Source organism: Carcharhinus amblyrhynchos, chromosome 12, assembly GCF_965287045.1.
Source record: "Carcharhinus amblyrhynchos chromosome 12, sCarAmb.v2.hapA, whole genome shotgun sequence".
NCBI lineage: Eukaryota > Metazoa > Chordata > Chondrichthyes > Carcharhiniformes > Carcharhinidae > Carcharhinus > Carcharhinus amblyrhynchos.
In genome coordinates this window covers 34,769,728-34,787,173 of record NC_137335.1, presented here as the reverse complement: position 1 = coordinate 34,787,173, position 17,446 = coordinate 34,769,728, and the positions used below count along the sequence as shown (strand labels likewise).

The window sequence follows — 17,446 nt, the reverse complement described above, 5'->3', positions numbered from 1 at the left end:
CTCCTCTCCCCCAGGAGGCAGACCATCCCATCCCCCCACCCGCCCTGATCACTGGCCTCCCTCCAGGCCAGTCTGATTGCTATGCAGAATGGCAGCAGGACCCCGCACCCCAACCTAGGCCCTGCCCACAGTAGGCCCCACCCCATGGGCACTGCCTGATGTGGGCAGTACCAGAGGACACAGGCTGGTGTTGCCAGGGTGTCCATGCTCATGGGGCACCAGCCTCCCACCATCCGACTGCCCTGGGGGGGCCCTGATTGCACCCCCTTCATTCTGGCAGGGTCTCATGCTAGTTCCCTGAACGTGGGGAGCTAGTCTGAACCCTGCCAGAATGAAGTACTCTTGGCAGGGTGGTAAATTCTATCAGGAATGGTGAGTTCCTGATAATGAAATGCAAAATATATTTAAACTACATTAAAAAAAGATTCAAATGACTTATCTGTCTTCATGCTGGTTTTCAGCATGGCCTGGACTTTGGCTCTGCTCTGGCTCTGGGAGATGCGCATGCATTCCTGGCGCATGCGTAAATTCTGGAACGAGGCCAACGACTTGCATCTCCCAGCCCTCCCCACCAGAAAAGTTGCAGGTCGCGATGAGAGAATCGTCCCCTGTATTTCTATTTTGAGTGCATTGTCTTTGAAAGTTGCAGCATTTGGTTCTCCACAAATGGCATTGGGACTCTTGCCAGTGTGCTTACTGGTCTAAACAACAGGCACTCCTGGGCATTTGCTGCTTGAGGTTATGAAGTAGGCGGCTGGAGAGGCCTTTTAGAACTTTGGTCCACTGTGTAGGATGTAGGGGGCAGATGTGGATGACAGATATACAGTTAGTCAGTGGCATGGGCTCTTCATCTTCTGACTGGGTGGAGATGGGGAATGAAGCGATGGCACATTGAATTATAGAGCAGGCTTTCAATTACAGTTCTGTGGCTTTCAGGATAGAGATGGACAGTCTCTCAGGCAGCAACATTCCTTGTGGGGCAGCAGATAAAAAGTTGCAAAGAGGGAAGTGGTATTGCGAGCAACGGCACAAACCAAGAAGTGAGCATCTTTCAACACTTGTGTTCACTGCTATTGTGGTTGATTAGGGGGGCAGAAGATGGGGTTGGTGGAGGTTGTGTGGGATCTCGTTTTGAATCCGAGTAGGAGCATTGGGAGCTACTGTAACAAGTGAGTCGGTAGCTGGATTAGCAAGTTAATCAGTGCTCTTGTTGAGATTGGTAAGGACTTCGCTGATATTTTAAACTCACCTTGGGAATCAGGGGAGAAATTACTGAGAATCAGCAGATCTGCTGATCTGGCATTTGAAGGTTTTGCTAGATGGGCTGCCAAGGAAGGAAATGAGGAAGCGGGATTCTTCAATCAGGATTCGGAGTTCCTCTCTGGTTCTTAGATGATGTCTTAGTTTTTTAGTTCTCTCCTCCAAGAGGCGATTTCCAGTAGAATATTGTGTCAGTTTCAGAGTTCCTGTCTCACACAGGGTCACAACGTCCCCAGAAGTTTAACCACACAGAGATCCCACCATTTAGACTGGAGGATAAGCAAATTGGAGTTAATGTGATTTACCTGCTATAAGTGGTGGGCAGTAAAAGCAAACACCACTACTGTGATCCTGCAAGCCCTACCCTAAACAGAAATACAGACCTTTATTTGGGCTAGAGAATGATGGGAAAGGCAGACATGGACCAGGACTTTCTGCCATTCATGCCAGTGAGATCTTCCCCACCGCAGATTTCCCACTGGCCTGGGGTGGCTTCAATGGGAAATCCAATTGGCAGTGGCAGGACCAGAGAATCCTTCTGCCGGCCAACTTGAGGCCGAGAAACACGCTGTGTGGGGGCTGGGAGTAGAGAATCCCACCCACAGATCAGCACTAACTCTGCTGTCTCTGTCAGGGAAAAAAATATAATAATCACGTTAGTAAATACTACACAGGGATTGATGAGGCGTGATGCACTATCCAAAATCGTCAATGTGTTTCAAGTGTTGTAGGTAGTGCCTTTCCCATGACACTCATAGAATCATAGAATCCATACAATGCAGAAGGAGGCTATTTGGCCAATCAAGTCTGCACCGACCACAATCCTATTCAGCCCCTAACCCCGTAACCTCATGCACTTACCCTAACTAGTCCTCCTGACACTATGGAGCAATTGAGCATGGCCAATCCGCCTAACCCACACATCTTTGGACTGTGTGAGGAAACCGGAGCATATGAAGGAAACCCATGCAGACACAGGGAGAATGTGCAAACTCCACACATACAGCGACCCAAGCCGGGAACCGAACCCAAGTCCCTGGTGCTGTGAGGCAGCGGTGCTAACCACTGCGCCACCATGTTGAAGATGATTCTGAAATTTCTGCTTGTGTTCTGATCAACATTTATCCTTGAACCAACACCTAAAAACAGATTATTTGGTCATTATCATGTTACTGTTTGTGGGAGTTTGCTGTGTGCAAATTGGCTGCTGCTTTTCCTATATAATGGCAGTGATTACATATTGAAATGCATTTCATTGGTAGGAAAGTGCTTTGGGACATCTTTAAGATGTGAAAGATGCTATAGGTCTGCAAATCTTTTTCACTTTCTCGCTTTGAAATTGGCTGTAGTGGTACTGGCAAATAGTTAGCGCTATTTGTCCAATGTTGACAATATTGCCCCCTCACCACATGGACTATATGTAATGGATTGTGTAAAAGGTGAGGATTATAATCATTACCTATTCTGCCATTTGGAGTAGTTTTATATTGATGGATAATCAGTGCTGTCTGATCTGATGAGCTGTATTGTGCAATATAAGACACATTTCACAGTGTAGATCTAGGTTATACATGCAAGTTCAAACCTGATTTTTTTGATCCAAAGGCAACTGAATGCATCAACAGGATCTGGCAAACACTTGTTAATAAAAGTAATATTCCGAAATAATAATGTGTACCTAATGTTTTTCTAAATTGTCATTTTCAGGAGCTGTTTCAGCAGCTTCCTGAATATAATGCACTGGTTTCCCTTTCACATTTCCTCTTTTCAACAGAAATTTTCTCTTTGCTGTTTCATCATGCATCTGTGAACAATTTCTCTTGCTCAAGTCAGACTGATGATAACAGGGAATGAGTTAAGATCTATTTGTCCTGGGCCAGGCAGGGTAAACAGTGACCCATGTGACTTACCTTAGGTAGGAGGTAGGATGAAAGACCTGCCTGGCCTCCTCACGGTTTGGTGACATTCCCAGTAATCCTTACAGCATTTGGAAGCAATTACAAAAGTCAGCTGAATGTACTCTTAAGGGGTTTAATGGTCAAATCGTGTAGGACCAAACTTCTAAAGAATGTGGTAGATCACAGAGTTTAAGACAGGATGTACATATGCTCTGATCACAAAACTAATCACAGATACCATGTCAATAAGTACAATGCTTGTTTAATAATATTCTTGCTGTGATGCAACTGATTCAATATAACTGTGACGCAAATGATTCAATATAAGTTAAATCTAAAAATGTATTTTATACCTAAGTTCACGACAGCAACAAAAACCATATTATTTTACCTGTGAGATTTATATTTATTAATATTTGTGCTATTTCATGAAACAATTTAAACAAATATTTCTCTGGCCTACAAAGATGCAGGAGACTAAATTAAGTAGTCCCCCAAAACTGGGGATATTATTGAACTAGAAAGAGTACAGATGAGATTTACTAGGATGCTACTGGGACTTGATGGTTTGAGTTATAAGGGGAGGCTTGATAGATTGGGACTTTTTCTCTGGAGCATAGAAGACTGAGGGGTGATCTTATAGAGGTCTATAAAATAATGAGGGACATAAATCAGCTAGAAAGTCAATATCTTTTCCCAAAGATAGGTGAGTGTAAAACCAGAGGGCATAGGTTTAAGGTGAGAGGGGAGAAATACAGAAGTGTTCAGAGGGGCACTTTTTCCACACAGAGGGGATGAGTGTCTGGATCAAGTTACCAGAGGTAGTAGTAGAGGGCGGTACAATTTTGTCTTTTAAAAAGTATTTACACAGTTACATGGGTAAGATGGGCATAGAGAAATGGGCCAAATGTAGGCAATTGGGACTAGTTCAGGGGTTTAAGAAAAAGGGTAGCATGGACAAGTTGGGCCAAATGACCTGTTTCCATACTGTAAACCTCTATGACTCTGACTCTATGATAGGCTTGCCTTCGTGTCCTGATACTTGTGGAAGAGATAATACTGACCATTATTGGGATGAGGTTATTGCTGAGGCTATGGCCAGCTGTGGCACCAAAACCATCGAAGATCAGGGCATCCTCATAATTAATCCACCTTTTTACATCCCACTTCCTCCTCCTTTACAGGCTTTACTGATTTGCAAGTTGCAGATAAGATAAGCATTCACCTCTTTGCCCCCACCGGCAGTCAATGTCAATTAGCATAGAGAAGTCTGAACCCAACTTGTCACAGGGTTTTGTGTGCAGTTTGGAATCTGTCCTTTCCAGCACAAAAGTTATGGCTATCTTTGTTCGAACACATATGGACCCAACCATAATGCAGTTATAATGTGATGTCTGCTATTCCCGTTGCAGGAAAAGCAGCAGCCATTCAATGTTCGAAAGCTATTGTGGAAACTCAGGCAGCTGCCATCCTGGCTGTGGATGCCAGTGTGGAGCAGCAGTCCATCAACATTTGTTCCTGCAGAATATAGGTATTGAGGTGCCGCCCCCTAGCATTGGCTCCATGGAGTGTAAAACCTGCTGTCCTCTCAGAGACAACAGCGTTGTGTTCCCACCTCTGACACTTTGCTCTTGCCCATGTTGTGATGGTGCAATCTGAAGCTAGGTCTCCTAGGCCCAAAGCTGCTCGAGATCATCTCTCAAAACCATTTGCACCTGCCCCACTGAAAATTATCAGCCTTGTACCAACCATGCTGCAGCCACTGGGGTAGCCCTGTATTTGTGCACTGGACAAAGCAAAGACACAGAGGCACTAAGGATAATTAGTTGACTATATGATAGCCTATTTGATTTCTATCTGATTTCAATTATAAATTTGGTTTGGAGTGTTTACTTGGTCAGACACAGAGAGTAGGTAAATTGTGGGAATGTTGCTGAATGAGAAATTAGGGTTGTTGCTCCTGGTATCGCATTAAGGGTGAGTTCTTCACTGACAGGCAGACAGAATAGGACTGTCTAGGTCTTCCTCCTGCTCATATTCCTCCTACTCAGCTGTATGAATGATAGCAAGGGCTGCTCCATCCTGACTGAGAGGGTGTCCAGTATGAAGTAGACCAGAATGAACCTTAATACCTGCTTTACTGAGTAATGCAGGGTCCCTGCCACATGGTCCAGGTGACGAAAGTGTGGTCCCAGTCAGCAATGGTCTGCCCACTCATCTTTCCTGAGACAGTGCAGTTTTCGTTGTAAGCATGCTGTGCACATGTACATGGGTTATGGACTAGAGTCGTCAGTCATGTGGTTGGCGAATAGCCCTTGCCACACACTACTTACCCCTTGGTTTATCTGGGTGGTTTGAATGCAACTGGCACAGCAGACTGCTGCAGAATGAAGGCATCATGACTGCTGCCAGGATACCTAAGTGCACGGACTGGTAGAATATGCTGCCAGTGGGTGCACACTGATGGAGTGGAATCTTGTTCTGATCCAGTACAGGGCAGTATTGACTTGCAGTGCCTGTGATGGGATACAGTCAACGGCATCCTGCACCAAATCTGATCCTAGTAAAACTGTGAGCTCACTTCACATGCTGAGCTCTGACAAGAGAGAATAAAATGTTATTTTAAAATGTCTTTCATTCATGGTCCTTAGTGACCTCTATCTAACAGTGGATGGCGGAGTGTAAGATGTTGTAATTATGTCCAGCTCCATCCGTGACATTCAATGGCGTTACCATCGCTGAATACCCACCATTAACATCATTGAGGGTTACCATTGACTAGAAATATAATTGGAGCGGTATATAGATATTGTGACTGCAACAGCAGATCAGGGGCTGGACATTCTGTGATAAGTAACTCACCTTCTGCCTTCCCATCCACCACTTACAAGCTACAAGTCAGGAATGTGATGGAATACTCTCCAATTGCCTGGATGGTTTCAGCTCTAACAACACTAAAATCTCAACACCATTCAGGACATATTAGCCTATCTGATAGACACCCATCCACTAACTCAAACATTCAGTCCCTCCAACATGATGTACAATAGCAGCAATGTGTACCACCTACAAGGTGGGCTGCAGCAGTATGTCGAGGCTCCTTAGGCAGCACCTTCCAAGGCCAAGACCACTACCACCTAGAAAGACAAGGGCAGCAGACACATGCAAACACCACCCCTTGAAAGTTCCCATCCAAGTCACTCACTATCCCGACTTGGGAATATATCATCATTCCTTCAACGTCAGTGGGTCAAAATTTTTGAACCCCTTCCCTTCCTAACTGCATGTAGCTACACCACAGGAGCTGCAGCAGTTTAAAAAGACAGCTCAACACTATCTCCTGAAGGGCACTAAACGCTGGCTCTGCCAGTGATGCCCACATTCCACAAATAAATGAAAAGCAAGAAAGGATCCAGATGCCACAGTTATGTTCATGGTCACTGGTTGTGTGGTCCTTCAGTACCTCTGGCTTCAGCAGGTAGAAGATTTCACTGAGGATGTCCTCCCTGATTCACAGACATTTCATACATTGTTCTACACTGAGGTTCAGAGGGAACACTCTGGGCAGAGATGGTCTCCTGCTGAGAGTCCTCTCCCCCTGCTGTTCCACGCGCACTGGGCAGCTCTGCCTGGTCACTGTTAATTCCCTAATGCTGTATTCTCAGGGGGATCCTAATCGTGCAGCCCTGTTGGCAGAGAAACTCCTTCAGCACCTGCCACTATAGAAAGCACTAACACTTGTAGAAGTTGATTGAAGCTAGCTGTCCAGCAAAGAACTGAAATCACAGCAATTGGTATAGGCTGGTGAAGCCTTGGGAATCCAGGGAGAAGGAATCTTGGAAGGCAAGATTGAAACCCTGTGAGGTGGACCATTGTTAAAGCTGTCCAAGTTGGAGCAATCATTGGAAACAATTCCAAGGAGGGATCTTCAAAGGTGGAGATTGGAAACCCGTGTGAGAAAGATAAAGTTTCAGCAGGATCAGTTGACTCAGTGGGATTAACATCTGGGTATTTATTGAGAGATCCATGGAATTTTATGAGGTCGTATGTGTCATTTACGCTGGTGTGGTGTGTTCGACCACAGTTTTCCTGTTAATTCGCATGTACCTGATAATTCACCTGACTGTTAGAGGATAAGATACGTATTGTAAATTGTTTTATCCTTCTAAACTTGTATGGTAAATTTATTTTTTTGGAATCTTGTGGCTTTATTCCACAAAAAAGCAGGTGTCTTGAATTCTAACCTTTATTTACTTTGAACAAATGGCTATTGGTCCCAAACCAGATCTCCCCCCATGTCCTAGGATGTGGCCAAGATCATAACAGAGGTAAAGAGCAAGCATTAGGTGGAGCATTGAGCTCCAAAGTGGCAGCGCTGATATCAAATCAAGTTTACAGCACACACACTAACACGTCCATCAATCTGGCATTTGGTACCATGCAAGCTGTGGATGCCATGTTAGATTGCTTGGGATACTCAGGGTGCCCAATGAACCTAATTTCCTGTCCGTTGTTTAAGATAGTATTCAGGGATTTGCGTACCCTCCCCTTCCCGTCCAATGTATCCATTCTGCAAAGACTGGCTCTCATGTTTCCTCATGTAGCCAACAATGATACACTTCAAAGAGTATGTTGTTGAATGTTTGGGATATCCTGAAAAATCTAATAAGATCATTTCTCTTCCGTTTGTAAAACTGGCAACACAGGTAAAGCCCTCCAGTACCATGTGTGAACCAAGACCTGAAGGCTTCATAAAGCTCTTTGACAACAACATGCATCATAATTGAACCCAATCTTGTTCTTGCTAACAGCTAGTTCTCTAGCAGGAATCCCTAAGCAGCAAGAACCATAAGTGATTATTTCGTTTCTTCTGCCTGGCCTGCCACCTTTTGAAAATCTATTTGTTGTCAGTTGAGGATTTAATGCAGAACTTGTTCTGTGTGGCTGAACTTCACTCTAACCAGTTCTTCTGTTTTTACTTTTATTTCCATTGAAAAGGTTAATATGCTGAAGCTGAAAGCATGTTTGTGTGTTTAGCAACACCTTTAAATACTTCATCCTTTATTGTGAACACCTTTGGATGGTGTGATGACATAGTGGTTAGCATTGTGCCTCACAGTGTCAGGCACCTGGGTTCAATTCCAGCGTTGGGCAGCTGTCTGTGTGGAGTTGGCACATTCTCTACATGTCTGCGTGGGTTTTCTCCAGGTGCTCCAGTTTCCTGCCACGGTCTATAGATGCTCAGATTAGATGAATTGGCCATGCTAAATCGCCCCTTAGCATCAGGAGGATTAGCAGAGTAAATATGTGGAGTTACGGGGTCTGGGTGGGATTGTTGCTGGTTAGTTTCGATGGGCAGAATTGCCTCTTCTGGTATTATAGGGATTCTATGATTCTATGAACTTCAAGACATGGCAGTTAATTTATTTGTACACTGCAGTAAGAAGAAGCACAGTATCAAGGAGTTGAATTCCTGCAAGGAATTCAATTCCAAATTGTCTGTCATAACTTTGATGGAAACTCTGAAGAAACATTAACAGCATTTATGCTATTTCTCTGGTTTTTCCTCAGACCTTCAGCTGAAATTACAACAAAGAATCAAGAAACACCCCACAGATTACGCCCCCCCTCCCCCAAATCTCCCACTACTAATACTGACTGCACCTGAAGTCTCTCGTTAGCAGCAAAAACCTGCAGACAATATGGCCACACAGGAACCTCAAACTTGAGATGTCTGTCTGTCATCACCCCCATAACTTCCAATTCTGTGTTGATTTTACTTTATTTTTTCAACACTTTTTGTGCTTTCCATCCTGAATATGAGCATCACGTTAGTATATATGGCTTGAGCTCTGAGTTTCTAACGGTAAGCCTACACAGAGAGTTGTCACTACACAGTTGTAAGCCAATGTCAAGGTCATGTTTCACTCTCTCAGATCACAATGGTTCTGAGAGCCCTCCAAGGCCTCACTTAAATGCACAGGCTTCAAAGTTGAGCCCAGACAATGATTACATTTGCCCTATTTGACCTCAGAAGGTTATCATAGGTGAAGCTAAAGAACCAGGATATCAGGAGAATTTTTCAGTACAGCAAATTGTTGTGGTCTGGAATGCACTATCTGAAAGGTGCAGATTCAATAATAACTTTTAAATTAAATTCAATATAATACTTGAAGTGCTCATATTTGCAGGATTATTAAATGTGCTGGGAAATGGGGCTAACAGGTTAGTTCTTTCAAAGAGGCATGATTGCGCTGCATCATTCTATGAAGTCTCACAACACCAGGTTAAAGTCCAACAGGTTTTTTTGGGATCACGAGCTTTCAGAGCACTGCTCCTTCATCAGGTGAACTGTTGGACTTTAACCTGGTGTTGTGAGATTTCTTACTGTGCCCACTCCAGTCCAACACAGGCACCTCCACCTCATGGGTATCATTCTATTACTAACATTTGTGAAATGCAACACATCACACACTGTTAGTCAATCATTTCTGTACACCTGATGATGGATGATTAGTTTTATCAGCAACAATATTGAAGTATAAAATATAACACTCCCTGGGTCTCCAACAAAATCAAAATTAAGTACCAAATAAAATAATATCTTTGTAGGAATTACTCTTGAACTTTACCTTCCAGTTGACCTTCCTTAAATTATCTTGTGCAACAGTACATGGGGAATAATAATCATTCATCTTTGTATAAATCATAGTTCCTAATCCATCCTATAATACAGATCAGAATGTACACTACACAAAATACGGCTGCTTCAGAAAGCAGTTCTCTATCACAAAATAAATCCGCTAATAACAAAATATTCAATGTCATCCCCTAACTACGGAATTAGAAGAACAAATCAGCTGCTTCAGCTCCTACATCTAATGGTCTACAAAGAGTAAAATGAAGACTATGTGGGGGATTTTCCAGCCGCACTTGCTTGTCCACAGTCAACGGACCTTTGCATGGTCTTCCTCCTGTCCACTACAGTTCCTGTGGTGGGAGAGATGGGAAAATTCTCCCCCCCATGACAAAAAATATAACTAAGTAATACACTAAGTAATCTTTCAATCTTATTAAAGCAAATAAAACATTGTGTAAATGCATTTCATTGCATTTGAAAAAAAATTTTGTGGGAAAAATACAGTTTTATAAGAGATAATTAAGAGCATAAAATAAAGTAAATAGGCATAATACTGAGGAATCAAGCTCCCATTAAGATAACAAATGACAAGCCCAATGAGTAAAAGTTTATACTGGTTTCTGTATCTTAATTATAATTCCACACTGACACTGCATTTAATACCATTTTCTACTTTGTATGATAATTTTACTCTTTTTATCATTTATTGACAATAACTTGGGGTTATAAACTTTGATTCTCCGCTAACTGCATTAACAAGAACCTTATTACAGTAAATTCCTGTGTGAATGAATAGACTGCAGGAAAAACAAGCATGATGAAACAGATGAGTCGTATGTCACAAGACGTCCACTGACTTTCTTCCAGATTATGCAGTACCCAAAGAAAGAATGTGCCCTGCAAATTAAACCTTTAACTGCCTTCAGCAATCACTTGACAAATTGAGCTAAGAAATATTGCCACGTTTAGTAGATTGGAAGAGTGATGTTTCAGTCGCACTACTGTGTGAAAGGCCCAACCCATCCCAACTCATCATCCAGGGCACAGCTGTTAGTCTGTACACAAAAAACCAGGCCTGAGATAAACCTGGAGTCATCCTTGACTTCCATTATTCACTTTTTCTTCTACACCTCTTTCTAAACAAATTTCCACATCTATGTGGAAGAAAAGCTCCTGCAAGAATATAAACTACATTTCACATATATTATAATATCGCCTTTAAAACTGAAAAATGTTGACTAAGTGCTTGAAAAAATAAGAAGCATTGGTTAGTTCAGAAGTACCTCAACCTGCAAAATATGCTGAAATTCAATGTGGATACGTATTTTACAATTACACCACAGATGTCTACCCCTTCTTTTGGATCAATTTTGCATTTGGCTCACAAAAAGAAATAATGGAGTGTGATCAAAACTGATCTTTTTGGTTGAAAATATACGGCATGGTGGCACAGTGATTAGCACTGCTGCTTCACAGTGTCAGGGACCTGGGTTTGATTCCTGGCTTGGGTCATTGTCTGTGTGGAGTCCACACGAGTTTCCTCTGGGTACTTCAGTTTCCTCCCACAGTCCGAAAGTGCTGGTTAGGTGCATTGGCCATGCTAAATTCTCCCTCAGTGTACCCAAACAGGCGCTAGAGTTTGGCGACTAGGGAATTTTCAAAGTAACTTCATTGCAATGTTAATGTAAGCCTACTTGTGACACTAATAAGTAAACTTTGCTCCATGCACTGTGAAAGATTCTCCTTCACAATATGTAATATTTAACCTCTATTGTTTAAACTACAGCCCATGTCTCCTGCTATTTGAATCTTCGGAGACCGGATGTACAACCCAAGATGCTGCAGCAACCCATGAAAGCCCAAAGCATTTACTCCATGGGAATTATCAAGGAAGTCTGCATTTCCAATAGGCAATTCCCCTGCTCCTTGAGACCCTCTGAAAAAAATCTCGGTGGGGTAGGCAGGAAATATTCTGCTCTGTTCCCATTTTCAGCAGCAGCAGAAAATTCAACAAGAGCCTAAACTATGATATACGCTGGCAGAATTTCCTGTAATAATTGTCTCCAACCCCTGCCAATCACATAACGGGAATGCTGACGTTCAACATCAAGAAGCCCATGACAATAAAGTTATATCTCATTATCAGCCCTCTACGTTTTATAATACTGCACCGCTTCCCCTCCCTTACCCCCTCTATCCCCCCCACCCCCATTACATCATCCATTCACATTAGAGTATCCTCACTTTTACATGAATTGCAACAAGTCTCTCAGGGTGTGCACCTGGTGAGCAGAACCCACCAGAGTGCAGGTGAGTGCATTGCACAGGATGGAGAGGGTCATGCTTGGACATTGCCCCCAGCATTAAGTTGCTGGGGGGCTCCCACCAGCGTGGTATTATGGGACCACCTCTCTCAACTTTTTTTATTAAGTGTCTGACAACATGGTAGAGAAAGCCATTGTTGGGGTCGGTGGCTTTAATGCTATTTATCCCGCCTGTTGTCCCACTCTGCCAAAAAAATAGGAAAATTCCCCACTCTGACTAACTCCGATGCAGAGACTTCAAATAGTTTCAACTTCTTTCCCTAAATATTTACCTAGGAATTGTTAGACAGAAAAATCCTAGTCTAACTCTTGAGTGATTACTGAACTGAATGACCCCTCCGCTCTCCCCCACTGTCAATCACTCCTCATACTAAGCCTTCTGATGTTCTGACTACCTACCTTAGCCCCTTGAATCCCCCGATTCACCTAACCCTCTCCCACATACCCTACTCACCTTCCAGCCTACCATTTGCCAGTCTACTACCTTACCCAGCTACCACCCAACCCACCAACCATCCTATCCAGCAACCACCCTACGCACTTACCCACTTAACTCACCCACCTTCACACTTATCCGTTCACTCAACATCAAGTGCTGTGATTTTTTTTCAATGGCATTTATATGGCAAGGTTGAGTGCAGTAGTGTGTGCTGACACTGGTTCAAAACAAAATAACTATAAGAAACAGAGACACATTGGAGTGGGCGCAAGTAGTTTCAGGATACAAATAGTTCATCACTACATACACTGGAAAAAGAATGTATCTTCCATAAGACACTTAAAATTTACATTTGTATAAGGAAAGGACAAAGGGCCTACACATAAAATTGAAGTGAGTGAGTGTTGGAAGCCTATTTCATATTTACAATGTCATACTGGCATGTCACAATACCGTTTGTGCAAATGTATTTATAAAAGGACCTTATAAGGTAGTAATAGTCAACATAACTGGAGCACACACCAAAGAGATTAAAACAGGCAGCTACTGTATTTCACCAAGTTTTCTATCACCCTTTACATTCCTATGCAAAGTTAAATATTTCCCTGAAATAAAAGGTTGTGCTAGCATTGAATATTTGTGCATTTCAAAGGGTATGCTTCCTTGAATGGCATCAATCTTCTTAATAAACTATCAGCCTAAAGATCATAAAGAAACAGTGGAGTTGGCCCCCCCGTTTGCTCAATGCCTTTTACCTAGTGCATAGCTGAGGTATGCAAGCCAAGAAGGCCCCAAAGTTCCTTCAACTGGGAAAAAATGCCCTGAACTTGGAATAAAAACCATTCAGGTTTCCCACTCTTTATTGTTATCCAACAGAGGAGAAACAGCCAGGGTTCCCATTCCTGACTGCTAACCATCAACTCATGACCCCTGCTGAAAATGCGCATGTGTGGACATTGAAGGAGTGAAGGGTCAGCTGTGTTTCTCTCTCACAATGAATATCCTGCTAATAGTGAGTGTCAAAGCTCACATGTAAATAAAACCACTTAGGCACTCTACAACCACACCCTGAAAAAGGGAGAAAAGGAAGGGAAAAGAAAATTGGCAGGGGCAAGAAAAATTGAACTTTTGGGGCACAACAAGTACAATATACCATTTAAATGGTATATTCAAAAGAATTAATCAGAAATAATATTTAAACTATTACAAATTAGAATACAAACATTAACAAGTGAAACTATCATATAGTAATTTAGTTTCAGTGAATGAAAAGCAATGTTAATGATTACTTATGTCGTTGTAATTGTCCTGTGTATACAAAGATAAGTTGCTTACAGTTATGAGATGGTTATTTTTTTTGCTGTTGACACACGGGCTGCTTGCTGGATCTTGCACAGGTTTCTTTTTGAAGCGAGGTAATGATCTAGTCACTGTTAGCAAAAGAATAGAATTTCAGCAATAACTTTTATATTTAACGTAATGGAACATCCCAAATCATTTCACAAGGATGTTATCAAACAGAATGTGACACTGAACCATCTGTGGAGATATTAGGAGAGATGATCAAACGTTTGGTCAGAGAGGTAGATTTGAAGGAACATCTTAAAGGAGGAAAACAGAAATGTAGATGGTTTTAGGGAGGAAATTTCAGATTTTAGGAGCTAGGCAACTGAAGGCATGGCCACCAAAGGGGATGCTCAAGACATTTAAATTGGAGGAGCTCAGTTATCTCAGAGGACTGGAAGAAGTTACAGCGGAAGGATGAGAACTTTAAGATTGCAACATTGCTTGACTGGAAGTCAGCAGGTACAGGGGTGATGAGTGCATGTGACTTAAGGATGATTAGGATATGGACAGGACAGTGAGGGGGGCAGAAAAAGATATGCTCAATGGAGGATAAGATGACAAAGAAGACACACCAAGGTAAGATTTGGTTATACAAGCCATTCCATCCCTCCACATTCTAGGCAGTGTATGTAATGAATGATATAGTCAGAAGGGAAGACTTCAATTGGGGGAAGTGTCTTTATCCTCAACCAGATTTCCATTAGGCCTTGATGTTGATGCAATCATCCACAATAAGCTTTGTTCACAAGGGAATGGACATTCTGGAGAAGATGGAGAGAAGGATATTGTGAGCTGATTTGCTGACAGAGTCCACAGGGTCAGCACTGCAAGGAATGAGTTGTGATGTGGATATGCCGGCGTTGGACTGGGGTAAACACAGTAAAAAGTCTGACAACACCAGGTTTAAACTGACTGTGCTTTATATGCTCTGTCTGAGGCCAGAACTATCCATTCACCCGAAGAAGGGACTAACCCCGAAAGCTAGTGAGTGCACTATCAAATAAATCGGTTGGACTTAAACCTAGGAATGAGTTGGACATGGGAAGAGATTGGCAAGATAGATAGCCAGCAGGCACACTAGTTTGGAAAGTTGGCAAAAAGAGTAGGATAGGCAGTTGGAGTTGCTGCTCATAAGCAGGCCATGTTGCATACCTTGATGGCCCTTGGAGAACATTAGAACGCAGAGAGGAAAGGCCCAGGTTTATCTAACAGAAAGTCAAGCTGGACAACAGGAGGGTTGAGGAGTATTGTAGGATTCAGGAAGGGGCTGGGAAGAGCAGAATAACCAAGAGGGGAGAAGTAGAAGGCATAGTGATAGCTGAGTGTGTTCTAACAGGGGTAAAGAGAAAAGAAGTAAATTGGAATAGAAAAAAGTGACAGGCTCAGGTCCAGAGCGGCAGCTAAAATGAGCAATGAACGGATACAAAGGAAACTCATATTACATAGTGCTTGTATTTAACAATTATCAGAATACTTATATTTCAGTTTTAATCAGGGAATAGAGTGGAGAAAATATGAGGGGTCCTCATCAAAGATCTCGATAAGAACATAAGAACATAAGAAATAGGAGCAGGAGTAGGCCATCTAGCCCTTCGAGCCTGCCCCGCCATTCAATAAGATCATGGCTGATCTGTTGTAGCTCAGTTCCACTTTCCCGCCCTCTCCCCATAACCCTTAATCCCCTCTCTTATCAAGAACCCATCAACCCGCTTCTTAAAAATATTTAGCGAGGCAGCCTCCACCACTTCAACGGGCAGAGAATTCCAGAGATTCACCACCCTTTGAGTGAAGAAGTTCCTCCTCAACTCCGTTCTAAACCGCCTCCCCAGCTCAGTAGTGACAATAGCTGGTATTTGGGTTTTCTGGGATCTCATGCATCCATGCACAAAGGAGATTGTGGTGTGGTGGTAACACCATTGGCCTATTAATCAGAGGCCCAGGCTAATGTTCTGTGGTATGACACGCAATGGAATTTGAATTCAGTCGATAAACCTGGAACATAAAGCTGGTCTTCAAGATGGTGACAACAGCAACTATTAACATTTGTTGTCAAAACCCAACTGGTTCTAATGTCTTTTTGGGAAGGAAATCTGCCATCTTTACCTTGTCTGGCCAACACTTGAGTCTTAACCCCCCTCAGAAATGGCCTAACAAGCCATTCAATTCAAGGGTAATTAGGGGTGGGCAACAAGTGCTGGCCTTGTCAACAATACCCACATCCCATGAAAGAATAGAGATAGTCTTTAGCCTGGTAAAATAGCTCACAGCCCCACGTATTTATTCTCAAATTACTCAGAAATACACCCATTCTGACCCAAAAATTAAGAGCCAAATAGTTGGAGAGTAAGTAATGGAGAGAGGGCGGATGGATGTGGAGCACGACTTCACATCCTTCTGACAATAAAATCAACATTCTATAAAACACTGAGCTAAACTCATGTATATTTTCTACACAGAATAAAGGAACTTTTTAAGTAAATGTAGCCTCTCATGGACTTCCCTGGGCAATAAAGTGATAGACATGGGTAAGATAATATAACTAAACTTTTTAACTTTACGTCCTGGAGCTTTGTTTCAAATTGCGTAGCATGAGATGCTTGTTTTAACAGGCGCCAGAATTCTTCATAATCTCCTCGGTTTTTCAAAATTCCACTCTTTGCCAGTTGGTCCTGCATTTCTACAATCTGAACAAAGGGAGTTTTAAGAAGAGGTTTTAACACAAAGTGACATCAGAGTTCCAGGTATAAATCTCATGACTTTTGGTGCAACACTGTGGCCAATTCTCACAAACTCATTGAAAATATCTGGCTTTTTACGTAGTTTTGAAAAACATGTATTATTTTCATTCTTGCACATGCAGCAATTGTAAGTATTATTACGCTAACACATTTGACTGCTAATGTAATGACCAAAACACACAAGCAATCATCCCAGCCTCTACAGAGTGGCTCACCAAGTTTCATTGATTGTAGATAAGGCAAGGTGATAAGCATGTTCCCAGATTTTATCCTTAATCTATGCTGAGGTACATGCAGTGCCATATTGAACAACAAGCTTTCCAGCTGAACCTGGTGGTATCCTCAATTCTCTGTTCTCGCAGGTGCATGTCCCAGCAATGTGAAGCTTTCTGAGATTAGTTAATCAAACACAAGCCAGGGATTGAAGCTGGAGTCTCTTGGTTTTATATGGTTTAGTACCATCCACAAATTACAGTTTTAAATAAATTACAGATTCAGCACCACAATAAAAGAAAGACAAATGCAAAATCCTGATTAATATGCAGTCTGGAGCTAAGATCAATCTTTAGGCTTTCCTATGAAACTGAGCTCTCCCTGGTATTTGTGTAACATTTACTATTTGGTAAATGCCAATTAAGGCCAGGATCAGCCATTTATATATCAAGCGGATTTAGATGTTGCTCACTGTATCTCTGCATTTATAACACTGACAGTAATACATAAACCCTTTCTCTTTATATATTGTCAGTGGCCAGGGTTGTTTAAATTTATTTAAGTGCTTTCTATTTAACTGATTATTC

General features: G+C 42.3%; 1 protein-coding gene across 1 annotated transcript in view; it reads right to left on the bottom strand.

Annotated features, from left to right (window-relative positions):
* The window catches only part of LOC145350578 (uncharacterized), a 77,118-nt gene that overhangs the window by 17,060 nt on the left and 42,612 nt on the right, over positions 1-17,446 (bottom strand). The window contains exons 6-7 of the mRNA XM_080199780.1: positions 16,454-16,592; positions 13,897-13,991 (exon numbers count right to left, since the gene is read on the bottom strand). Coding sequence (XP_080055906.1) covers positions 13,897-13,991; positions 16,454-16,592 — 234 coding nt within the window. The remainder of the gene's footprint in view (positions 1-13,896; positions 13,992-16,453; positions 16,593-17,446) is intronic.